Genomic DNA, 26,019 nt, shown 5'->3' on the forward strand with positions numbered 1-26,019 from the left:
CCAATCAAACATCACTGGAGAGACCTGAAAATAGCTGTTTAGCAGCACTCCCCATCCAAACTGAGTCCGAGGTGCTATAGGAGCTCCTTAAACTTAACTCAAGGTCAGATGGTTTAGACCCTTTCTTCTTTAAGGTTGCTGCCCCTATAATCGCCAAGCCAATCTCTTACAGCTCCTTAAGGATAGAGGGCAGCATTGACAATTTCGGGAAAAAATATGTGCCCATATTAAACTGCCTCCTACTCAAACTCAGAAGCTAGGATATGCATATTATTAGTAGATTTGGATAGAAAACACTCTGACGTTTCTAAAACCGTTTGAATGGTGTCTGTGAGTATAACAGAACTCATATGGCAAGCAAAAACCTGAGAGAAATCCTACCAGGAAGTGGAAATCTGGATGCATGGGCTCTCTTCAAGTCGTTTCCTATTGAATACACAGTGACGTAGTAATAATTGTGCACTTCCTACGGCTTCCACTAGATGTCAACAGTCTTTACAAAGTTGTTTGAGTCGTCTACGATGAACAGAGACCGAATGAGAAGGTGGGGAATTTGGTGAGGCAGGGAATGACATCACTTCTTGGCGCGCGTTCATGAGGGTGGATCCTCCGTTCCAAAACGTTTTTCAAGACACATGAACTGTCTGGTTGAAATATTACTGAATCTTCACGTTCTAAAGGCCCTAAAGATTGACGTTTTACAACGTTTGACATGTTTGAACGAACGTAAATACAACTTTTTTTACTTTTCGTCGTGACATTGTCCGCGCTCTTCCTACATTTGGAGTAGCTTACTGAACGCGTGAACAACAAGGAGTTATTTGGACATAAATGATGGACTTTATCGAACAAAACAACATTTGTTGTGGACCTGGGATTTCTGGAAGTGCCTTCTGATGAAGATCATCAAAGGTAAGAGAATATTTCTAATGCAATTTATGATTTTAGATGACTCCAAGATGGCGGCTATCTGTATAGCCTAGTGTATTTTTCTGAGCTCAGTACTCAGATTATTGCAAAGAGTGCTTTCCTCGTGAAGCTTTTTTGAAATCTTTCATAGGGTTTGCATAAAGGAAATGTTCATCTATAATTCTTTGAATGACAGTTTAATTTTGTATCTACTTTTATGACTAGTATTTTTGTAAATTGTGACGCTGATCCACCGGCAGTATTTGAGGGAAAATATTTTCTGAACGTCACGCGCCGATGTAAAATGCTGTTTTTATATATAAATATGAACTTTATCGAACAAAAAATGCATGTATTGTGCAACATGATGTCCCAGGAGTGTCATCTGATGAAGATCGTCAAAGGTTAGTGCTGCATTTAGCTGTGTTTTGGATATTTGTGATGCATGCTAGTTGCTTGGAAAATGGCTGTGTGGTTATTTTTGTCGATGTACTCTCCTAACATAATTTAATGTTTTGCTTTCGCTGTAAAGCCTTTTTGAAATCGGACAACGTGGTTCGATTCAGGAGAAGTGTATCTATAAAATTGTGTAAAATAGTCCTATGTTTGAGAAATAGAAATGATCAGATTTAGTTTTGAATATGGCGCTCTGATTATTCACTGGCTGTTGATCCCGCTAACGGGATTGGAGCTGTAAGAGGCCTGTCTCTCCTCTCTGGGGAGGTTCCCATTGCTTGGAAGGCAGCCACAGTTCATCCTTTATTTAAAGGGGAAGATCACGCTGATACTAACTCTTAAAGGCTTATTTCTATTTTGCCCTGTTTATCAAAAGTGTTGGAAAAACTTGTCAATAATCAACTGACTGGCTTTCTTGATGTCTATAGTATTCTCTCTGGTAGGCAATCTGGTTTCCACTCAGGTTATGGATGTGTCACTGCAACCTTAAAGGTCCTCAATGATGTCACCATTGCCCGTGCAATGTTGTGCTGCTATTTTTATTGACTTGGCCAAAGCTTTTGATATGGTAGACCATTCCATACTTGTGGGCCGGCTAAGGAGTATTGGTGTCTCTGAGGGGACTTTAGCCTGGTTTGCTAACTACCTTTCTCAAAGAGTGCAGTGTATAAAGTCAGAACATCTGCTGTCTCAGCCACTGCCTGTCACCAACGGTATACCCCAAAGCTCGATCATTGGCCCCACGCTCTTCTCAATTTACATCAACAACATAGCTCAGGCAGTAGGAATCTCTCTCATCCATTTATGTGCAGATGGTACGATCTTATACTCAGCTGCCCCCTCCAGGGATTTTGTGTTAAATGCTCTACAACAAAGCTTTCTTAGTGTTCAACAAACTTTCTCTGCCCTTAACATTGTTCTGAACACCTCCAAAACAAAGGTCATGTGGTTTGGTGAGAAGTATTCCCCTCCCCCCACATGTGTGATTACTACATCTGGGACTTTATAGCTTGAGGTAGTCACCTCATACCTCATACAATTACTTGGGAGTATGGCCACTGTCCTTCTCTCAGCACATATCAAAGCTGCAGGCTAAAGTTCAATTTAGACTTGGTTACTCTATCATAATCGATCCTCTTTCACCCCAGCTGCCAAACTAACCCTGATTCAGATGACCATCCTACCCATGCTAGATTACGGAGATGTAATTTATACATGGGCAGGTAAGGGTGCTCTCGAGCGGCTAGATGTACTTTACCATTAGGCCATGAGATTTGCCACCAATGCTCCTTATAGGACACATCACTGCACTTTATACTCCTCTGTAAACTGGTCATCTCTGTATACCCGTCACAAGACCCACTTTTTGATGCTTATTTATAAAAACATCTTAGGCCTCACTCCCCCCTATATGAGATATCTACTGCAGCCCTCATCCTCCACATTCAACACCCGTTCTGCCAGTCACATTCTGTTAAAGGTCCTCAAAGCACACACATCCCTGGGTCGCTCGTCTTTTCAGTTTGCTGCAGCAGCGACTGGACGAGCTGCAACAAACACTCAAACACTCAAACTGGACTCTTCATTCAAAGACTCATTCATGGGGCGGTAGGGTATCCTAGTGGTTAGAGCGTTGGACTAGTAACCGAAAGGTCGCAAGTTCAAATCCCTGAGCTGACAAGGTACAAATCTGTCGTTCTGCCCCTGAACAAGGCAGTTAACCCACTGTTCCTAGGCCGTCATTGAAAATAAGAATTTGTTCTTAACTGACTCGCCTAGAAAAATAAATAAGCTCTTACTGACAGTTGTGGCTGCTTTGCGTGATGTATTGTTGTCTCTACCTTCTTGCTATTTGTGCTGTTGTCTGTTTGTACCATGTTTTGTGCTGCTACCATGTTGTGCTGCTGCCATGTTCTGTTGCTACCATTTTGTTGTCATGTTGTGTTGCTACCATGCTGTGTTATCATGTGTTGCAGCCATGCTATGTTGTTGTCTTAGGTCTCTTAGGTCTCTTTATGTAGCGTTGTCTTGTCTCTCTTGTCGTGATGTGCATTTTGTCCTATATTTTTATTTCATTTATTTTTATTTTTAATCCCAGCCCCGTCCCCACAGGAGGCCTTTTGCCTTTTGGTAAGCCTACATTGTAAATAACAATTTGTTCTTAACTGACTTGCCAAGTTAAATAAAGGTTAAAGAAAAAACTTAAACGTGACAGAGCATGAGAGGATCTGGAGAGAAGAATGGGAGAAACTCCCCAAATACAGACGTGCCAAGCTTGTAGAGTCATACCCAAGAAGACTCAAAGCTGTAATCGCTGTCAAAGGTGCTTCAACAAAGTACTGAGTAAAGGGTCTGAATACTTATGTAAATGTGATATTTCCAGGTTTAAAAAAAATATTAAATTAGCAAAGATTTCTAAAAATCTGTTTTTGCTTTGCCATTATGTGGTATTGTGTGTAGATTGATGAAGAAAAATAAATCATAATAAGGCTGTAACGTAACAAAATATGGAAAAAGTCAAGAGGTCTGAATACTTTCCAAAGGCACTGTATATTAACGTAACAACAATACATGTCTGTAAAACATAATTAAACATAAATAGAAACTTATACAGTGCCTTGCAAAAGTATTCATCCCCCTTGGCATTTTTTCTATTTTGCTGCATTACAACCTGTAATTTAAATGGATTTTTATTTGGATTTCATATAATGGACATACACAAAATAGTCCAAATTGATGAAGTGAAAATAAAAAAATAACTTGTTTCAAAAAATTCCCCTCCCCAAAAATTGAAAAGTGGTGCGTGCATATGTATTCACCCCCTTTGCTATGAAGCCCCTAAATAGTCACATAATTACTTAAAACCTGTTGGGGCTCGGGGGCAGTATTGAGACATTTTGAAAAAAATATGTGCCCATTTTTAACTGCCTCCTACACCAACTCAGAAGCTAGGATATGCATATTATTAACACATTCGGATAGAAAACACTCTGAATTTTCTAAAACAGTTTGAATGGTGTCTGTAAGTATAACAAAACTCATATTGCAGGCAAAAACCTGTGAAAAATAGATCCAAAAAAATGTGAATTTTGTGACTGTACTATTTAGTGTCATTGTTTTATAGATACCATAGTGAGAAAGGATTCATTTCGCAACACCTACGGCTTCCACTAGATGTCAACGATCTTTATAAAGTTGTTTGAAGCGTCTATGATAAACAGAGAGCAAATTAGAATCCAAGGAAGTTGACATGTCATCACTTCATTTTTTTGCGCCTGCGCATAAATCTGAGAAACGTGAGTTTGTCATCATTTTTTATCTAGACATAGGATAGGTTGTGTGAAAATATTACTGATGTTTAACGTTAAAAATGGACCAAAAGATTAATGCTAAACAACATTTGACATGTTTGAACGAACATAAATAGATTATTTACTAGGTTTTTTAGCTTTTCGGCGTGATTTTACCAGCCCTCCACCACGTTTTGTGGGAGCATAATGAACGCTAAGTACTTGGTGTTATTTGGACATAAATTATGAACTTTGTCAAAAGAAACCACATTTGTTCCGGACCTGGAATGCCTTCCGGACCTGGGATCCTGCCTTCTGATGGAGATAATCAAAGGTAAGGGGGTATTTACAATGTTATTATCGATTTTAGATGATGCTAACTGTATAGCATAGCCTGTTGTTCTTAGCATAGCACCCCGTTTATTGCAAAATGTGATTTCCCAGTAAAGTTATTTTGAGATCTGGCCATTCGGTAGCAATTACGAGATGATAATATATTATTCTTTGAATGACAATATTATAATTTACCAATGTTTTCGAATAGTAATTTTGTTATGTTCACCGGAAGCATTTCAGAGAAGAAAAAATCTGAATTTCACGCTACTGTAAAATGCTGTTTTTGGATATAAATATGAACTTGATGGAACAAAAAATGCATGTATTGTATAACATAATGTCCTAGGAGTGTCATCTGATGGAGATTGACAAAAGTTAGTGCATAATTCAAGCTGGTTTCTGCTTTTGGTGACGCCTGACCTTGAATTGAAAATGGATGTTTGTACTTTTGTGGCTATGTACTGTCCTAACATAATCTAACTTTATGCTTTTGCCGTAAAGCCTCTTTGAAAATCGAACAATGTGGTTAGATTAAGGAGATGTTTATCATTTAAATTGTGTAAAATAGTTGATTGTTTGAGAAATTGAAATTATTACATTTTTGATGTTTTGAATTTCCAGCCTTGTTAGCAATCCCGGCTCGGGGTTCATTGCTAACCTGTAGCCCCAACAGGTTAAATAAAGTCCACCTGTGTGCAATCTAAGTGTCACTAAAAGGCATGTGGGAGACTCCCCAAACATATGGAAGAAGGGACTCAGGACAGGTGAGACTAAAATTGAGCTTTTTGGCCATTAAGGAAAACACAATGTCTTGCACAAACCCAACCCCTCATCACCCTGAGAACGCCATCCCCACAGTGAAGCATGGTGGTGGCAGCATCATGCTGTATGAATGTTTTTCATCGGCAGGGACTGGGAAACTGGTCAGAATTGAAGGAATGATGGATGGAGCTAAATACAGGGACATTCTTGAGGGAAACCTGTTTCAGTCTTCCAAAGATTTAAGACTGGTTACGGAGGTTCACCTTCCAGCAGGACAATGACCCTAAGCATACTGCTAAAGCAACACTCAAGTGGTTTAAGGGGAAACATTTAAATGTATTGGAATGGCCTTGTCAAAGCCCAGACCTCAATCCAATTGAGAATCTGTGGTATGACTTAAAGATTGCTGTATACCAGCGGAATCCATCCAACTTGAAGGAACTGGAACAGTTTTGCCTTGAAGAATGGGCAAAAATCCCAGTGGCTAGATTTGCCGAGACATACCCCAAGAGACTTGCAGCCGTAATTGCTGCAAACGGTGGCTCTACAAAGTATTGACTTTTGGGGTGAATAGTTATGCACACTCATTTTTTCAGTTTTTTTGTCTTATTTCTTGTTTGTTTCACAATAAAAAATATTTTGCATCTTCAAAGTGGTAGGCATGTTGTGTAAATCAAATGATACAAACCTCCCAAAATATATTTTAATTCCAGGTTGTAAGTCAACAAAATAGGAAAAATGCCAAGGGGGTGAATACTTTGGTAAGCCCCACTAATTGGTGCACCCCACACTGCATCAAGTTCAGTTTGTAGGCACTGTCAGAGGCATCATATCTGTTCCTTTGGTTCCGTAAGGTGCTGTCTAGCTTTCCCCAGCCCTTGTCCACCTTGCATCTCCGTTATCCCCCTACTCACATTACCTCTGTCATCTCACACACACACACATTGTCCATGAGGTTAGCCCATAAGGACATAGTCATCTGCACAGTCTTCCTTGATTGACGGCTGGTGGGCTGGGCCAGTTGGAAGGTTAACGATGGCGTAGTCACAATCATTATCTCCGGAATCTACAATGAATCCTGTTGTCTTGGTGTTGTTATGGTCGATGGTGGCATATGTCACATCCTCTTCCTGTCACAATATGAAAAACATTAAGTGAAACAAAGTCTATATTGTCTTGAATGAGCTTCCTTTCCTTTTTCCTTTATGATTAGGTCCAGGAATTATCCCTATCCATGTGATCTGATCAGCAAAAACAAATATAATATTGTTTTATCAATTAATCCTCTCCCAGGACCACTGATCTGGTGAGAATGTATCACAGGTGAATTGGAGAATTTTGGTCTGACAGGATGCTTCTGTACTTGAGTAATGACCGACAGTAAAAAGGAAACATTTGAATGCTTGAACACAACACACACACATTATCTGTGTATTTCAGGCAGAGGTTTTGATTTGAATATGATCTAATTCTGTGTACAGTTCTTAGACCATGTGAATACAGCCTTTCATACCACAGAACTCAGCTCTCACAAGACATGCAAAACAAGTGAAACACTGTGAACTTGACCTGATATTCCACAGCTATCATGGATCATCCTATGACAACTTCCTCTACCTATTTGAAGAGCCATCAAAAAAATGTCTAACTGTGATCCAGAGAGAGTCAGAATTATACACACGCACACATGCATGTACACACACATGTATGCACACAGTCCACAGGAGACTGCTGAGGGGAGAATGGCTCATAATAATGGCCTGAAGGGAGCAGATGGAATGGCATCACACACATGGAAACCATGTGTTTGAAGTATTTGATACCATTCCACTGATTCCGCTTCAGCCATTACCACGAACCCGTTCTCCCCAACTAAGGTGCCACCAACCTCCTGTGACGCACACACAGCTTGACTCAACTCAGTGTCATATAATCATAGTGTATGGACATGCCAAATATTGGTTGTACTTTTCATACCTTGTTGTCTGGGCTGCTATGATTATCACCGTTATCTTCTGCAAAGAAGTGGACATGTAGCAATGTCTTTATTACATTTTAACACATACTTTGAAGTATAACAAGAAAATGTGACATGCTTTGACAAATGTAGTATGTTTTACCATCTTCATTTTTCTTCTTCCTGAATAAACCAGAGGACAAACTTTAGAATTCACTACTCAGTCTTACAACAGAGAATTGTAATTTGAATTTCTCACCCAACAGAAATAGGAGAGAGCGATGGTACAATATCTGCACTTCAAATGAAAACATACTGCTAATAAAGACTTGACCACTGCAAAGTACATTTTTAAAGAACTTCCTTAAAGATGTTGCAAGGCAGGCCTAGTCTACTCATCACTATTGCTGCAACAGCAATCTCTGTACACATGCTTGTATATGTGTTCTGGGGCCAAATGCCTGGTCTTCTCTGAGATCAACATTAATGTCATGCACACTTTGATTACAGACTCTTTACAAAGGAGATCAACTACAGTGGGACAGTTGTGAAAGAAGCAGAGCACACTGCAAAAACAATCCAAACGTGTCTGTGTTCCCCAGGGAGCACTCACCTCAGTGTTCCACACATGTAGTTTCCCATGGTGAGTTAGCTGATCCTAGGAGCCGGAGTTGGAGCACGCTCAGAACATACCAGATGTTGAGGTCACGGTGCACAGGCAGCGGTTGGCACGACAACTCTGCTCTGTTGCACTTAACGTTCAAGTTGCATTGACTCAGCCCCTGCTCTGACAGCATGATAGAGTGAGGAAGAACATAGAGTGAGAGAGAGAGAGCGAGAGAGAGAGAGACGAGAGAGAGAGAGATAGATACAAAGGTCTGTTTGTGTAATATACATATTTCCTGTGCTATATTTCCAGCAGCTCTTTATCACAACTAATAGAACTAACTTACACACCCAGACACACACACCCAGACAGACACACACACATACACACCCAGACACACACCCAGAGACACACACACACACACACACACACACACACACACACACACACACACACACACACACACACACACACACACACACACACACACACACACACACACACACACACACAGTGGGTATGGTGACTAGAAGCACAATGTGAGAAAGCAGGACTATCTATGTCAAGCTTTGCATGATGTCCATGCACATATTTAAATGAATTGGCAAAACCCAAAATAGATTTGAGAGTAGAGAGCATGACTTACCTGCAAATGGAGTTGAAATAGAATCAACAGGGAGAATATTGTCATAGTCCCGTGGCTAACAGGATTCACGTTATGTAGCTACTATACAGTAACTGTCATATATTCACATGTTACTGTATGTGTTGTGGTTCAAAGGATATCAACGCTTCTGTGCGCATGTTCACACACACACACACGCACACACACACACAAGAACATAAACACTTCCTGACTTAGGCAAAACAGCAAATGATAAAACAGACCAAAGTAATACAGTGTATACAAGTTATACAATGCAATCTCTGTAAATAGTCGAAATGTATTTCACTCAGTTGCCAGTCCAGTACTACTGGAGCATGAAGCTATTGAACTGAACCAACAATGTTATCTTTTGAGACAATGTCATGCATGTTACAGAAAGTATTTTTGTAACTTGTGTGCACTGTGGAAAATGGTAACTTTAACTGTCACAGTTATATAGCCCCCTCTTCTGGCAATTCAAGGAATTATTTCATTTCCATATGCAAAACGTGCACGTGTGCATAGAAGATGAAACAAAAGCCAACTTTCTCTCTCTGTCTCAGCCTGGCTTCATCTCAAGTGAACGGACAACATAGAAGACAGTGAGTTAACAATGAACATCATCACAGCTGTGTTTGCGATCATTGCTCCACTGACTTTGGTCTCATGTACAGGTGGGACTGAGACATTCAAAGGAAAGAAGGAGATATGTAAATATAGCCATTCTGCTTGATGTGGACTGTAATAATGCTGTGTGTTGTCATCATAGCTACAGAGTTTTATTCTGTTGTTATGTGGATGTACTCTATGTAATCTCATTTCATTTGGAGGTCTCACTTCACATGACGAGCCCTAGCCTAAAGCAGTGGTGAAAAAGTACCCTCACGTAAAAGTTAAAGTCATCCAGTAAAAGCCTACTTGACTAAAAGTATAAAAGTATTTTGCTTTAAATATACTTAAGTATCAAAGGTAAACATGTAAATCATTCTAAATTCCCTATATTAACCAAACCAGACAGCACCATTTTCATGTTTTTAAATGTAAGGATAGCCAGGGGCACACTCCAGCACTCAGACATCATTTACAATTTCCAAATGAAGCATGTGTGCTTAGTGAGTCTGCCAGATCAGGCAGTAGGGATGACCAGGGATGTTCTCTTGATAAGTGTGTGAATTACACCATTTTCCTGTCCTGCTAAGCATTCATAATGTAACAAGTACTTTTGGATGTCAGGGAAAATGTATGGAGTAAAAACTTTTACTTTCTTTAGGAATGTAGTGAAGTAAAAGTGAAAATGTCACAAATATAAATAAAGGGAAAGGGGCATACCTAGTCAGTTGTACAACTGAATGCCTTCAACTGAAATGTGTCTTCCTGTAACGCCCTGGCCATAGAGAGGGGTTTTTGTTCTTTATTTTGGTTAGGCCAGGGTGTTACATTGGGTGGGCGTTCTATGTTCCTTTTTCTATGTTTTTGTATTTCTTTGTTTTGGGCCGTGTGTGGCTCCCAATCAGGCACAGCTGAAGTTCGTTGTTGCTGATTGGGAGTCACACATAAGGAGCATGTTTTTCCTTTGGGTTTTGTGGGTAATTGTTTTCTGTTTAGTGTGTTCCTAACAGAACTGTTGCTAGTCGGTTTTTGGGTTATTTTGTATAGTGTTTGTTGATCATTAAAACCTTTTATGATGAACACTAACTCCGCTGCACCTTGGTCTTCTTCCGACGACAGCCGTTACACTTCCGCATTTAGCTCAACCCCTCTGAATCAGAGCGGTGCAGGGGGCTGCCTTTATAGACACTACTGTAAAGTACAGATACCCAACAAAAATGGCTTAAGTAGTACTTTAAAGTATTTTTACCACTTTAGACGTCTGGCCTAAAGCATATGCATTTACATTGTAGTTGCATAGGAATGTACATATTGTAGACATTACAATGTAGTTAGATTGGTTTTAGGCCAATTCATTTAAAGTGGGAATGATTTAGATTTTTACATTAATTTAAATTGTCTTCCTTTCAGATATCAGAAATGAATTTGTTAATTTTGGCAGTGATGTCATCCTAAAGTGCATCAATAAGACTTGGAGTGAGAATCTACGTCATCTGGAATTGAAACCTGCGTGGGAGAGAGTGTCAAATATACAGGGATTTTGAGAACCGATACCAGAACACATGTAATGACAGCAAACTCCTGCTCAATGCCTCCACTGGAGAACCCTTCCTGTTTCTTCCCGAATTTTCCATCAGGGTTGAGGGAAAGTACCAGTGGGATATTGTTTACAAAGGAGGGAGCCACGATGCACATTTACATGTTTTGCCAATGGATAAGACAACATCTCCATCTGACCTTTTTAGATTTAGTGTATTCGTTTGTGAAGGCCTGTGCCTTTTTAGCTTTATTTTGTTTGTGCTAAAAGCCTGTTCTTTTTCTGACATATTCCTTCACAGTTCCATTGTAAAATTCAGTGAACACCTTCCTCGCCCCTGTGTTTAGCTCCTCCCAGTGTGTCTTCCTGTCTGGAGTGGGAGGACAGTTGGAGGTGGCTGTGTGTTTAGCTGAAGGGGAAAACCACCTGCCTCCATCTCCTGGAGGAACACATGGAACTCTACTTCAACCACAGCCAGCACTATAGAGACCATACAGAACCAAGACGGCTCCTACTCTGTGGAGAGACGGTTGGTCCTGCCTGACAGTGGCTCTGATCTGTGCTGTCATACACCCCTCCAGGGCAGAGAAGCATATTGAGACAAACCTGGCATTTTGTGGTGGGTTAATTGTATTTAGAAACGTATAATATCATATTGTGTTATATCGTATAACATATCATATCACATTCTTTCAATCCTATGTGCAGGGAAGAAGCAGTCTGGTAATTTGGGGATGGACATCTCTCATATCCTTAAGATTGCAGGCATCTGCACAATTCCCATCCTCCTGACCATGGCGTATGTAGTGAGAGGAGGATGCAAGGTGAATTACAGTAATACACACACATCCAGACACACACCTACGGTGTATTGTGTCATCTGCAGTACGTCTGTGGCTTTGTGACTGCCTCTTTTTGCTTGCAGAAACCATCTCAGGAATCAGAAGTGGAACTGAGTGAGCTGAGCATACAGGAAGCTGACGTAGAACAACGAGGCAGTATGTGTGAGACTCTATGATGATGTGATATAATCTTCTTTCAATTGTATCAGCTGTGTAACAACTATTTGACTGTATTTTAAATAATATCTCTTGAGGCAGAAAGTTCAATGAGACATTTATTTCAACTGTAGCTGTTGAATACATCTCAGTTACTTAAATAAATAAATACACTACTCAAGAACAGAACAGCGCTTCACCAATTTATTTACCAAAAAATGCCGCTCTTGTAACTTACTATAAGGGTCTGGAGGAAAACAGTAGCCACTGAAGAGCTCTGATAGTGACAAAATGGAAAGCATTAGTCATCAGGTGGATGTTTCTTACCACTGGGGTGGTGTAGTTGCTAAATTAAAACTAGCAGCATGGTCAATCTGGCATCTGCATTGGCCGTACAGCATTTACTGCGATGTAGCCTCTGCAGAAGTCAGGGCATTCGTAAGTCTTGCACTTCGCGGTGCAGAGCAGAGTTGTTGTGAAGGAAGTTGTCAAGGAAGGGTGTTCGTGTTTATACAGGACGTACCACCCCCACCTACCGCCAACCAATCATGTTAATGCAGAGCTATACAGAGTTATATGGAGCTCTCTACATTGCTGCAAAATTTGGGGGGCACACGGCATTGTTGTACAGAGCTTGATTTGGCCTCCGCAGACCTCTGGAGGCTCCACAATAGCGTGACACCCTCCATACGGAGCCTCCGGACCTGTATAAATTGGCTTTTAATGTGACCCTGTCACCATTTTTAGACACAGGTGGGTAAAGAATGGGTACCGGTAGCTAATTTAACCTTTTAATGCAGTGGGCTAAATCAGGGTCACACAGAGTGTTTCTTGGTAGTCTTAAACTAATCTACTTTTAAACAACAGTATACATCTCACACACATGGTTATGGGCTTAGAAAAAGAAGACACCTGTTCCATGTCATATATGTAATATAACAGTTAAAATGTTTTTATTTTTTCACCTTTATTTAACCAGGTAGGCTAGTTTACAACTGCGACCTGGCCAAGATAAAGCAAAGCGACACAAACAACAACACAGTTAGACATGGAATAAACAAGCGTACAGTCAATAACACAATAGAAAAATCATGGTCACACAGGGTTTCTCGGTATTCTTAAACAAATCTACTTTGAAACAAAAGTATACATCTCACACACATGGTTATAGACTTACAAAAATACAACTGTACCATGTCAGATGTAGAGTTGCAATATATTCCATTTTGAGTTTGCATCCCAATATTACACTTTATATACATTACTAGTCAAAGGTTTGGACACACCTACTCATTCCAGGGTTTTTCCTTAATTTTCACTATTTTCTACAATAATAGTGAAGACATCAAAACCATGAAATAACACACATGGAATCATGCAGTAACCAAAAAAGTGTTAATCAAATCAAAATATAATTTAGATTTGGTATTCTTCAAAGTAGCCACCCTTCGCCTTGATGAAAGCTTTGCACACTCTTGGGAATTCTCTCAACCAGCTTCATGAGGTAGTCAGCTGGAATGCATTTCAATTAACAGGTGTGCCTTAACAGGTGTGGAATTTCTTTCATTCTTAATGCTTTTGAGCCAATCAGTTGTGTTGTGACAAGGTAGGGGTGGTATACAGAAGATAGCCCTATTTGGTAAAATACCAAGTCCATATTATGGAAAGAACAGCTCAAATAAGCAAAGAGAAATGACAGTCCATCATTACTTTAAGACATGAAGGTCAGTCAATTCTGAGAATTTCAAGAACTTTTAAAGTTTCTTCAAGTGCAGTCAAAAAAAACATCAAGCTCTATGATGAAACTGGCTCTCATGAGGACCACCACAGGAAAGGAAGACTCAGAGTTATCTCTGCTGCAGAGGATAATTTCCTTCAGAGTTACCAGCCTAAGAAATGTCAGCCCAAATAAATGCTTTACAGAGTACAAGTAACAGACACATCTCAACATCAACTGTTCAGAGGAGACTGCATGAATCAGGCCTTCATAGTCAAATTGCTGCAAAGATACCACTACAAAAGGACACCAATAAGAACAAGAGACTTACTTGGGCCAAGAAACATGAGCAATGGACATTAGACTGGTGGAAATCAGTCCTTTGGTCTGATGAGTCCAAATGGTTACAACCGCTGTGTCTTTGTGAGATGCGAAGTAGGTGAATGGATGATCTCTGCATGAGTGGTTCCCACTGTGAATCATGGAGGAGGAGTTGTGATGGTGTGGGGGTGCTTTGCTGGTGAAAGTGTCTGTGATTTACTTAGAATTCAAGGCACACTTAACCAGCATGGCTACCGCAGCGATACGCCATCCCATCTGGTTTTCTCTTAGTGGAACTATCATTTGTTTTGCAACAGATGGCTACTTTGAAGAATATAAAATCCAAAATATGTTTTGATTTGTTTAACACTCTTTTGGTTACTACATGATTCCAAATGTTTTATTTCATAACTTTGATGTCTTCACTATTATTCTACAATGTGGAAAATAGTAAAAATAAAGAAAAACCCTTGAATGGTACTGTACATCACAGAAGGCTGAATTATAACAAAACTGTTTGACATAGAATCACTGGATTCTTTAAGCAAAAATATTATGAAATTATGAAAAATATTAATAGCATTCCACCCATGAGGCCACTAGTTCATTTGACTGCAGGAAAGGGCTACTAAATCAATTGAATGAGCAACATTTATGCAAAGTCCTCCAACGGCACCCCTGAAGAGACATGGAATAAAAAGACAGACTCATGGGTGTAGCCCTATGATACGAAACACAACCCAAAATGAGTAGCAATAGAAAAGTTGACTATGTCAGGTATGCTGATGTAGTAGGGCAGGAAGTGAAAACCACTAAGATACGGAGGAGAGAGATCGACAGTACATATCATCAGTGTCACTTCATATGCGTATACACAGAGGGTTTGCTCTAACTGAGTGACACGGACATTACCTGTTTTGAGAGCTCATAAGACATTGCATCTTTGCTCTGATGGACCGTCTGCGTTCTGACCACATCCTGCTGGTCCTATGCCTCCTGTTTCTGCTCTGTGTCCATGGCAACGCTCAAGGTAAGATGCCAATTTGTGTCATACCATGCAAAACAAATAATTTCTGTGCTACATTATCAACAAAAAATACAGTTCAAGAGGGGTGATGGACAGTATCAAAAACTTCTCAACTGATTTTTGAAAGAAGTATGAGAGGTCATCATGTTTTAATTGATGTTCTATGATCAATGTGATCCAGTGTGATCTACAGTATGAGAGGTCATCATGTGGCTCAGTTGGTAGAGCATGGTGTTTGCAACGCCAGCATGGCGTGTGCAACGCCAGGGTTGTGGGTTCGATTCCCACGGGGGGCCAGTACAAAAAAATAATAATAATGTATGAAATGTATGTAGTCGCTCTGGATAAGAGCGTCTGCTAAATGACCAAAAATGTTTTTTTTAATGTTTTAATTGATGTTCTATGATCAATGTGATCCAGTGTGATCTACAGTATGAGAGGTCATCATGTTTTAATTGATGTTCTATGATCAATGTGATCCAGTGTGATCTACAGTATGAGAGGTCATCATGTTTTAATTGATGTTCTATGATCAATGTGATCCAGTGTGATCTACAGTATGAGAGGTCATCATGTTTTAATTGATGTTCTATGATTAATGTGATCTAGTGTGATCTACAGCATGAGCAGCATGATCACGTATGAACTATCAGTCATTCATTTCAGCTTATTCCACTATCTTTTTTCAGGACAAGGCCCTACATGTGAGATGCGAGTCAAAAGAAACACCATTTGGAATGCTGTCCCTCAGAAAGCCCTAAAAATCGACTGCCCTGTGAGACACTGTGGAGAAAACCTACACGCAACCTGGTGTAAATTTGTGGACCTATTAAACTGCAAACAGATACATGAGACAGAGCAAGTCACATTTCGATGGAGGGAAAAAAATATTTGGATTTTGGATTTTAAAAAGATATCTATGAATGACAATGGTTTGTACAGATGTGGAGTTGCTGAAAATGGGTCAACAACTGTTAGCCATGCTATCAAAGTCTCTGTCTCAGGTAACCAACCAAAGCGTATTTAATCTTTCAATCTAATGTCTTAGAATGGATCGATAGATACTAAGTTGCTCTGGAAGCCGTTGTTGTCTGACAAACTTCCGGGGGCGGCCTTGGAAAAAAATTAAGCCCTGGCATTTTAGCCACACATTACTGCTCGTGCACCATCACGCGCTATTACATATAGAGCCAACGTATTAAGGAACTGGCAGTACATCTGTGTTGCCCTGTTTTCTTCCTAACTCCACTGCACTCACCTCTGAACTGTCTCTGCTAATTCTTGCTTCCCCCTCATATAGTTAGTTACCTTACATATATAATATAGAGCCAAAATGGTAAAACTGGCAGTACATCTGTGTCAGTGTGGGTCTCTCTCTATTCCTACCTCCACTGCACTTGACTGCTGAGCTGTCTGGTACAGTAACTGTCTGTGCTGCTAAGCCTAGCATAACTGGGACCAGAAGACCAGGGGACCACACTGCCTGTGCTGGGCCCAGCAGCCCCCTAGGGTAACAATTTATTTAATGGTCCATAATAAACCATTTACAAGGCATTTATAAGGCATTTACAAGGTGTTTGCACTCACTTTAGATTAGAGACTGCAATTATTAATGTGGGAGTAATGATTAATAAATGGGGAAGACACAATTTAGAAATGCCTTATAAATGGTTTATTACGATCCCTTAAAATAAAGTGTTACCCATCCTGCATCCTAGTCGTGAATTAAATAACACATATATTAGACAAATAACAAAATCACTGAATAAATGCCTTATAGATGACCATTGGCTTATATGATACCTTATAACAGCCTAACTACATATTTTAAATTAGTGCCATTCATGTGTTCCCCCTGCTAACTCTTTAATTCAATAGAAGAAAACAGAGAGAGAGACTGCCAGTTCCTTAATGTTTTGGCTGTATAACACAGCCAATGGCTACATTAATGAACTGTCAGTCTCTCTCTCTCTCTCCCTCTCTCTCTGTTTTCTTCTCTTGAATTCAATATAAGATCTTCCATGTTTGTTATAGAACAATGCTGGGACTAGTTTACAGTATGTTGATGCGGATCGATTTCCAGGATGGGGGTTTTCAGGATGGGGATTAACTGCCTTGCTCATGGGCAGAACGACAGATGTTTACCTTGTCGGCTTAGGGGTTTGATCTAGCAACCTTTTGGTTACTGGTCCAACGCTCCTAACCAACCCACTCGCTGGTTGAAGAGTTTGAGATTCAGAAGCTAATAAACATTGATAAAACAATTAATATAGACATACAGTGGCCTCCAAAGTGGCGCAGCGGTCTAATGCGCTGCATCGCAGTGCTAGAGGCATTATTACAGACCCGGGTTCATTCCCGTGGCATCCCGGAGTCGCCTCTTCACTGTTGACGTTGAGACTGGTGTTTTGCGTGTACTATTTAATGAAGCTGCCAGTTGGGGACTTGTGAGGCATCTGTTTCTCAAACTAGACACTCTAATGAACTTGTCCTCTTTCTCAGTTGGGCCTCCTACTCCTCTTTCTATTCTGGTTAGAGCCTGTTTGTGCTGTTCTGTGAAGGGAGTAGTACACAGTGATGTACTGTCACGTACGTCGTAAAGATGGGACCAAGGCGCAGCGGGAATGTGTATGCTCATCTTCTTTATTATGAAGAAAACCAAAACAAACACTTAATCAAAAACAACAACGAAAAAACAGTCCTGTGAGGCGCACAGCTACACATGGAACAACTACCCACAAAAACCCATGAAAAAACACCCCTACTAAATAGGACCTTCAATTAGAGGCAATGAGGAACAGCTGCCTCCAATTGAAGGTCAACCCAATAAACTAAACATAGAAATAGAAAAACTAGAACGAACATAGAAATATACTAACATAGAACATTAACCCAAAAAAACGAAACACATAAAACAATCACCCCCCGCCACGCCATAACCAAACTACAAATACAAACAACCCCTTTTACTGGTCAGGACGTGACATGTACGAGATCTTCAATTTCTTTCTAATTTCTCGCTCGGAATAGCATTCATTTCTCAGATCAAGAATAGACTGACGAGTTTCAGAAGAAAGTTATTTATTTATTGGCATTTTGAGCCTGTAATCGAACCCACAAATGCTGATGCTCCAGATACTCAACTAGTCTAAAGAAGGCACGTTTTATTGCTTCTTTAATCAGGACAACGGTTTTCAGCTGTGCTAACATAATTGCAAAAGGGTTTTCTAATGATCAATTAGCCTTTTAAAATTATAAACTTGGATTAGCTAACAGAACGTGCCATTGGAACACAGGAGTGATGGTTGCTGATAATGGGCCTCTGTACGCCTATGTAGATATTCCATAAAAAATCTGCCGTTTCCAGCTAAAATGGTCATTTACAGCATTAACAATGTCTACACTGTATTTCTGATCAATTTGATGTTATTTTAATGACAAAAAAATTTGCTTTTCTTTCAAAAACCCCAAAGTGAGTCCAAACTTTTGAACAGTAGTGTATGTATATATGTATATATACATACACAGACAGTCCTTTAATTGACCTTTAACAAAGGATTATCAATTATTATGCATTAATTCAGTGTTTCATTGTACTACATGATGACTTTAATAAAAAGCAGTAGCATTGTATTTTATGTCTTATAGATGTCAATTGGCTTATATGTCATACAAGATAATCTAATGACTTTTTAGGCTAGTGCAAGTTAATACCTGTCATATCTGTTACTCTGAATCCCCCTTCCCTAATTAGGCCTAGGTGTTATTTAGCCTAATATTTCATACCATATACTGGCAGCAGTTGACAAATTCTGTCAGTGTGTGTGTCTTTCTCTGTTTTCTCCCTACCTTGACTGCACTGTCTTCTGCAGCAGCAGCTGATCTGTTGGTGCTAAGCCTAGCATAGTTTATCAGCACAGACACAGGCACAGCATTCGGAACTTTTTGAAAATAAGTTGCTTAATTTCACACATTTAGCAGTGTTGGCCTCAAACTTTTATTTGATCTCTAACTTTTTCGGCACCATTTTTCGTTTTTTTATGATCCATGATCTGGGCTGACTGATGACAGAGAGTCTGAGCCGGTCTCTTTGCTGATGTGCGTTTGACTTTGAATGTGAATTTTAGTGTGACCTCAGTTCAGCCCACTGATCAGGCAAATGCTCAAATATATTATTATGATAACATAATAATATACAGGCCCATCGGCCACTGGCCGTGCCCCTTTTTAGTTTTTTGTTCCACCCCAAAAATAAATTTGTCAATTTCGACCAGACCACCTGACAAAAAGATGGCCTGGCCCATTTGGCATTTGCCAGAATTGCCAGATGGCTAATCTGCTTATGTAAAACTTATTTCTATAGATAGCAACCTGGAGATTACGAGCACAGCAGACCACAACACAAGTAAGAAAATGTTTTATGAATTTTACCAGACATTCAGTCACATTACATTAACTAGTAGGCCTATGTGACAATTGTGTCCGGCGTTAAGACCTCTCTTACTACTCTAACAGATGACTCACCGAATACAAAGCCTGATAGGAATGATCCAAGCTTTCTGCCTTATGTTTACATCTGTGTGGGAACAGTAGTCCTGGTGGTCATTGTGACAGCATTTTCCTTATTCTGTCTAAATGCATATAAAGGTGAGTAACGCTATTGATTTAATACTGAAAATGTATGTTTTTTTACAAGGTTGAAATACAGAACAAATTAAAATGTTACATTTCTACAATGGATATCTTTTTCAGGACCAACCAGGTCAACCGAAAATAGAACAAAGAAGCAGGTAAAGCAACAAAATAATTGTATTTCTTATAGCATCTCATAATTAACCAACATGTCATCTGTTAACATGACAATACTGGTCCTCAGTACACCTGCTTGCATGTGAAGGCTAAACGTAATAAAGGGTAGCATTGCTGTGCTGCCATGTCTAAATGCCTCTGTCTAAATCAGAGATGGGCAACTTTGATGGGGGTGGGTGTGAACACATCATGAGAGGCCGCAGTGGCTTGCAGGTCTTCGTACCCACATTCATACACATCCACACACTAGCCTTTTGAGGGACCTAAGTGCAATTATACACATTTCGCCATGGGGCTTAGAGAAAATTGAGCCGTTTTAAAGCAAATTTGCTGCAATTCTACACCTCTTACCATAGTGTGGAGAGAAGATTTTGCAATTTTATAACAACTTTTGATGCAATTTGACTAATTTTGCCATGGAGCGGAGAGAAAATTTAGCAGATTTACAGCTAATTTCCTGTAATTCTACACATTTTGTTTTGCCGTTTTTGGTATGATATCAGTAATTCGATCATGACTACTAGAAGTTTAGATAGCTGGCTCGACTAATTTACCAATCTAAAACATTTGAGCTGACATGGGCTTATTTAGGTACTGTCAGTGACTGACATAACAAGAGAAAAACTGCTGATGCACGACCACATTTTGAAACTGCACCTTGTGTATTCTACTATTCTAACTCTCAACAGTAAGTTGAGACCCCGACTGAATTTTCTTTCTCCAAAAATAATAATAACAATAATATGAATGATATTTTGGGGAGAAGGGATTGATCCTCGGGTCTTCAAAAGGGGGGCCGCCAGATGCCCATCCCTGGTCTAAATGTCTCTTCCTGTGTTTATGACAGGAGATGTCCACACTGGCAGCAACATGTCCAGACATCTCCTTCAACCTTGAGGGAACCTTTCCATCATCACCATCCACCCCAAACCCCGTACAGCCTGCCAATCTCTATGACAACGGTCTCTACTGTAACCGCATCAACGATACAAATGAAGCTCTACCATCCTCCAACATCAGAGCAGGAGGTCAAGTGTCAAACCACCTTGTGTATGCTTCCCTGAACCACGAGACCACCAGGGGGTCCCTGAGATCACCCCATATTCCAACCCCGCAGCATTCGTTCTCTGAGTACGCAGTCATCCGGGTCTACTAAGCTCTGAGAGAGACCTCAGCCAGACCATAACAGTACCGTGCTGTATGTTGTGTTCTTTGATGGTTGTTTTCACACAGAGAAAGAGGAAATCTGAACATTTTTGTTTATGAAAATTTGACTCTGTTTACATATTATAATTTTTTGGGGCACTTTATATAATTGTCACGCACTCAATGACGCACACTTCCTGGTGTAATTGCAACGGTGAGCAGTGTGTTAACCGCAGCGCAGCAGTGTTTCAGAGAAGAAGATGTAAAGGTGGAGTGTGACTGAGAGGTGTTAGATCTAGAGAGTATGTGCTTCTGAGTGAACATCCTTCACATCACACCTCAGAGTTAGAGGAGCAAAGGTGGCGGTATCTCTCACTTCAAGATATTTCACACATAATGATGAAAAACCATCATTTGTTAATTACTATCAAGAAGTACATTATATATACAAAGTATGTGGACACCCATTGAAATGAGTGGATTTGGCTATTTCAGCCACAATCATTGCTGACAGGTGTATAAAATTAAGCACACAGCCATTCAATCTCCATAGACAAAAATTGGCAGTAGAATGGCCTTACTGAAGAGCTCAGTGACTGTCAAAGTGGCATCGTCATAGAATGCCACCTTTCCAACAAGTTAGTTTGTCAAATTTCTGCCCTGCTAGAGCTTCCCCGGTCAACTGTAAGTGCTGTTATTGTTAAGTGAAACTTCAAGGAACAAAAAAATGTCACAGAACGGGACCGCCGAGTGCTAAAGCACGCAGCTTGTAAAAATCGTCTGTCCTCGGTTGCAACACTCACTACCGAGTACCAAACTGCCTCTCCAAGCAATGTCAGCTGTTCGTCGAGAGATTCATGAAATGGGTTTCCATGGCCGAGCAGCCGCACACAAGCCTAAGAACACCATGCGCAATACCAAGTGTTGGCTGAAGTGATGTAATGCTCGCCGCCATTGGACTCTGGAGCAGTGGAAACGTATTCTCTAGAGTGATGAATCACGCATCACCATCTGGCACGCCGTTGGATGAATTTGGTTTTGGGGCTGTTTTTAATGGTCCGGGCCAGAAAAGTCGCTGCAGCAATGTCCCAACATCTAGTGGAAAGCCTTCCCAGAAGAGTGGAGGCTGTTATAGCAGCAAAAGGTTGACCAACTCCATATTAATGCTCATGATTTCGGAATGAGATGTTCGACAAGCAGGTGTCCACATACTTTTGGTCTTTTAGAGTATATTTTAATGATGAAATCCATGAGCTATTTTGGTGATTATAAGTGAGGATATAAAAGTGGGAAATGACTCATACCTAACATTTTATGACTGTGTGGTGTGTGTGTGTGTGTGTGTGTGTGTGTGTGTGTGTGTGTGTGTGTGTGTGTGTGTGTGTGCTTGTGACTCACTCAGTAAGTGATATATATGTTCATGTGTTTGCACGCGTGTGCTGGCTACAGGTTAATATGTTAGCAAGCGTGTGCTGGCTACAGGTTAATATGTTAGCAAGCGTGTGCTGGCTACAGGTTAATATGTTAGCAAGCGTGTGCTGGCTACAGGTTAATATGTTAGCAAGCGTGTGCTGGCTACAGGTTAATGTGTTTGCATGCGTGTGCTGGCTACAGGTTGGGGGGAATTCCATGGTTTATGTAAAATGCTGAGCCCACTATATACTGTAACCCAAACAGTGAGTCACTGCAAATATATATGTTCTCCCTCTTCAGAGACTATGGAAATGTCATTTAAATGTAACATGAATGAAAATGACTGTTTCTCTATGGCTGTATGAAGATGACTGTTTCTCTATGGCTATATGAAGATGACTGTTTCTCTATGGCTGTATGCAGATGACTGTTTCTCTATGGCTATATGAAGATGACTGTTTCTCTATGGCTGTATGAAGATGACTGTTTCTCTATGGCTGTATGAAGATGACTGTTTCTCTATGGCTGTATGAAGATGACTGTTTCTCTATGGCTGTATGAAGATGACTGTTTCTCTATGGCTGTATGAAGATGACTGTTTCTCTATGTCTATATGAAGATCTATGATCTATGATCTAAGATCTAAGATCTATGAAGATGACTGTTTCTCTAAGTCTATATGAAGATCTATGATCTATGATCTAAGATCTATGAAGATGACGGTAATACTTTGCGTAACTGTTATGTTGGTGTGGCATGATTGTGATCAAGTGGAACATACAGTGACACATTTTAGTCTCAGTTATTGTCGGGTTGGAAACATGTTACAGTAGTTTGAAACCTCACAATTTAAAATTGTGCAAGTTAAGTTTACATGATCACTATGCAGCTCAACTCAATTACAATACATTCACCAGAGACTAGTGATGTCCCTCATTGTGTTGGAAATTGTGACAGAGTCATAGAGTATTACCATATGAAGCAGGAATGGCTAGTTTATGAGAGTGCAGAATTAAGCTTTGGTCTTGTCTTACTGGTAATGTCTTTGGTCCCTACACTGCTTCTGTATGTGTTCTGGTAAAATCCTGAGTGAGTGAGTGGTTACTGTAAAGTACTGGGGTTTTCTTTGTGCCCCAGATACAGACCCTATCCTGCACAAGGATGTGTGCTTGTGGTTTAAAAACACAGCGCACAGGAAGTGCTAGGAGCAGCCCACCACACCAAGACAGAGAGAAACTCTGTGCTCTGAGAGATGATGTTTATTCAGAGAAACTCTATGCTCAAAAAGATTGTTTATTCAGAGAGAAACTATGCTCAGAGAGATGATGTTTATTCAGAGAGAAACTCTACAATCAGAGAGATAATGTTTATTCAGAGAGAAACTCTATGCTCAGAGAGATTGTTTATTCAGAGAGAAACTCTGCTCAGAGAGATTATGTTTATTCAGAGAGAAACTCTATGCTCAGAGAGATTATGTTTATTTAGAGAGAAACTATATGCTCCGAGAGATAATGTTTATTCAGAGAGAAACTATGCTCAGAGAGATAATGTTTATTCAGAGAGAAACTATGCTCAGAGAGATAATGTTTATTCAGAGAGAAACTATGCTCAGAGAGATAATGTTTATTCAGAGAGAAACTATGCTCAGAGAGATAATGTTTATTCAGAGAGAAACTATACTCAGAGAGATAATGTTTATTCAGAGAGAAACTCTATGCCCAGCGATGATGCACTATGGAAATTATCCTGCCAGTTTCGAACCAATGCAAGTTGTCTTGTTTTCTGATTTGACTTAGAAAACTTATTAGGACACAAAATATACAAACTCTTTAGCCAAATTATGCCATTACATTATTTTCATAATTGCTGACATATGCATTAGCCTAACAATCTCAGAACAGGTCCCATTCTTATCAGTGTAATGGCTTTTTATTAGTCTATAAGATAATCATTTTGAGCCATAAAGAAGTAACCTAGATGTTTTTTGAGAGCAGACCACTGACTGTACCTTGATGCTGTGTTACTGTCAGCTACTGCCCACCCCCATGTGGACGTTTGTTGTTATTACAGCATCAGGCTCCACCATCATACTTTCTAAGGCAATAGAGCAAAAGCTAGTACAGGACATTAGGACAAGCTGAGACACGAGGACATACATTATACCTTTGAGGCCATTTTAGGTGTATTGAAAACACCATAAATACAAGGGTTAATGAACTCCATCTCCCTTCAGATTTGGTTGAATGGAATATCTCTTCCTACTATGGATGTCTGTCAGTCACAGCCCACACACACTGCCCTCTGTCCTTGTAACACACACACACACACACACACACAAAAGCCCTGGACACACTAGTGGCAATGTATGTTTTCTTTAGAGGACAAAGCCCTCGTTCAGCCGTCAGAGGGGTGGAGAGAACACGTCATCTGAGGAAAGAAGGGAGGGAGGGAGGGAGGGAGGGAGGTGTGGATGGATGGATGGATGGATGGATGGATGGATGGATGGGTGGATGGATGGATGGGTGGATGGAGGGGTGGATGGATGGATGGAGGGGTGGATGGATGGAGGGGTGGATGGATGGAGGGGTGGATGGAGGGGTGGAAGGATGGATGAGTGGATGGAGGGGTGGATGGATGGATGGGTGGATGGAGGGGTGGATGGAGGGGTAGATGGATGGATGGATGGGTGGATGGATGGGTGGATGGAGGGGTGGATGGAGGGGTGGATGGATGGAGGGGTGGATGGATGGATGGGTGGATGGAGGGGTGGATGGATGGAGGGGTGGATGGATGGGTGGATGGAGGGGTGGTAGATTGGTGGTGAGAGAGAAATGACAGACTGCATCCAGATTGAGGTCATTCAGAACCCATGTGACTTCATCGCGCTACAGTCCCAGAAACCTTATGACAGGGTGGACAAGGTGTGTAAGAGGGGTATGACTGTGGGATTGGTCCAAAATCAACCCTAACAATACACTACACACAGTCTCCTTAGTATGAGGGAAACTGGGTGTGTCACTGGAAGGGGCTTTGGAGCAAACGTGAGAATGGTGACAGATTCCAGTACTATTCCATGATCAAACCTTAAACTGATAGAGAAAGCATCTATTCCTCTTGAGTGAACAGTGTGCATAAGAAATGGAACAGGTTGTGGATTTAGTTCTGAAGACACACAAACACATTCCTGGCCATGCTAAAACTGTGTGGAAAACTAGTGATCTGATCTCTCATAAGAAAACATTCAATTTTAAGACAATAATCTGTTCTACTGCACACCAAGTCAAGAGAACACAGTCCCACACAGAAGGCAGTCACAGAGGGCAGTGTTTGTGACACAGAGCTAATAAACACACTTTAACCAGCCTTCAGTGCAGAGCTGCCCTTACAGATTGTTGCTGGCCTATTTGCAGCTGTGTGTGTGTGTGTGTGTGTGTGTGTGTGTGTGTGTGTGTGTGCGTGCGTGTGTGTGTGTTTTTATT

At 40.5% G+C, this 26,019-nt stretch overlaps 1 protein-coding gene and 2 long non-coding RNA genes across 6 annotated transcripts; 2 read left to right on the forward strand and 1 right to left on the reverse strand.

Moving 5' to 3' along the window:
- Window positions 1-6,441: 6,441 nt before the first annotated feature.
- LOC106586575 (uncharacterized) lies at window positions 6,442-9,127 on the reverse strand. 2 transcript variants are annotated; one of them, XR_001324222.2, is made up of 5 exons: window positions 8,964-9,127; window positions 8,324-8,492; window positions 7,874-7,893; window positions 7,731-7,768; window positions 6,442-6,883 (listed from the first exon to the last, which is right to left on the reverse strand). It is a non-coding gene; the product is annotated as an uncharacterized lncRNA (long non-coding RNA). The 2 variants fall into 2 exon arrangements; XR_001324221.2 differs by having other exon boundaries at window positions 8,324-8,497; window positions 8,964-9,111.
- A 1,861-nt stretch (window positions 9,128-10,988) lies between these two features.
- LOC123730548 (uncharacterized) lies at window positions 10,989-12,294 on the forward strand. Its single transcript, XR_006762017.1, has 3 exons — window positions 10,989-11,728; window positions 11,818-11,933; window positions 12,035-12,294. It is a non-coding gene; the product is annotated as an uncharacterized lncRNA (long non-coding RNA).
- A 2,663-nt stretch (window positions 12,295-14,957) lies between these two features.
- LOC106586576 (B- and T-lymphocyte attenuator) lies at window positions 14,958-23,463 on the forward strand. 3 transcript variants are annotated; one of them, XR_006762005.1, is made up of 7 exons: window positions 14,958-15,175; window positions 15,862-16,176; window positions 19,536-19,577; window positions 19,688-19,819; window positions 19,925-19,962; window positions 20,829-22,675; window positions 22,709-23,463. XR_006762005.1 is itself a non-coding variant. In XM_014174006.2 (6 exons), exons 1-6 carry the CDS (start codon window positions 15,097-15,099, stop codon window positions 21,135-21,137), a joined length of 915 nt encoding a protein of 304 aa, XP_014029481.1. In that variant the 5' UTR covers window positions 14,958-15,096; the 3' UTR covers window positions 21,138-23,463. The 3 variants fall into 3 exon arrangements, 1 of the variants encoding a protein (XP_014029481.1); XR_006762004.1 differs by having other exon boundaries at window positions 20,829-22,576; window positions 22,610-23,463; XM_014174006.2 differs by having other exon boundaries at window positions 20,829-23,463.
- The last annotated feature ends 2,556 nt before the right edge of the window (window positions 23,464-26,019 follow it).

This window comes from Salmo salar, chromosome ssa25 (assembly GCF_905237065.1).
Source record: "Salmo salar chromosome ssa25, Ssal_v3.1, whole genome shotgun sequence".
Lineage (NCBI taxonomy): Eukaryota > Metazoa > Chordata > Actinopteri > Salmoniformes > Salmonidae > Salmo > Salmo salar.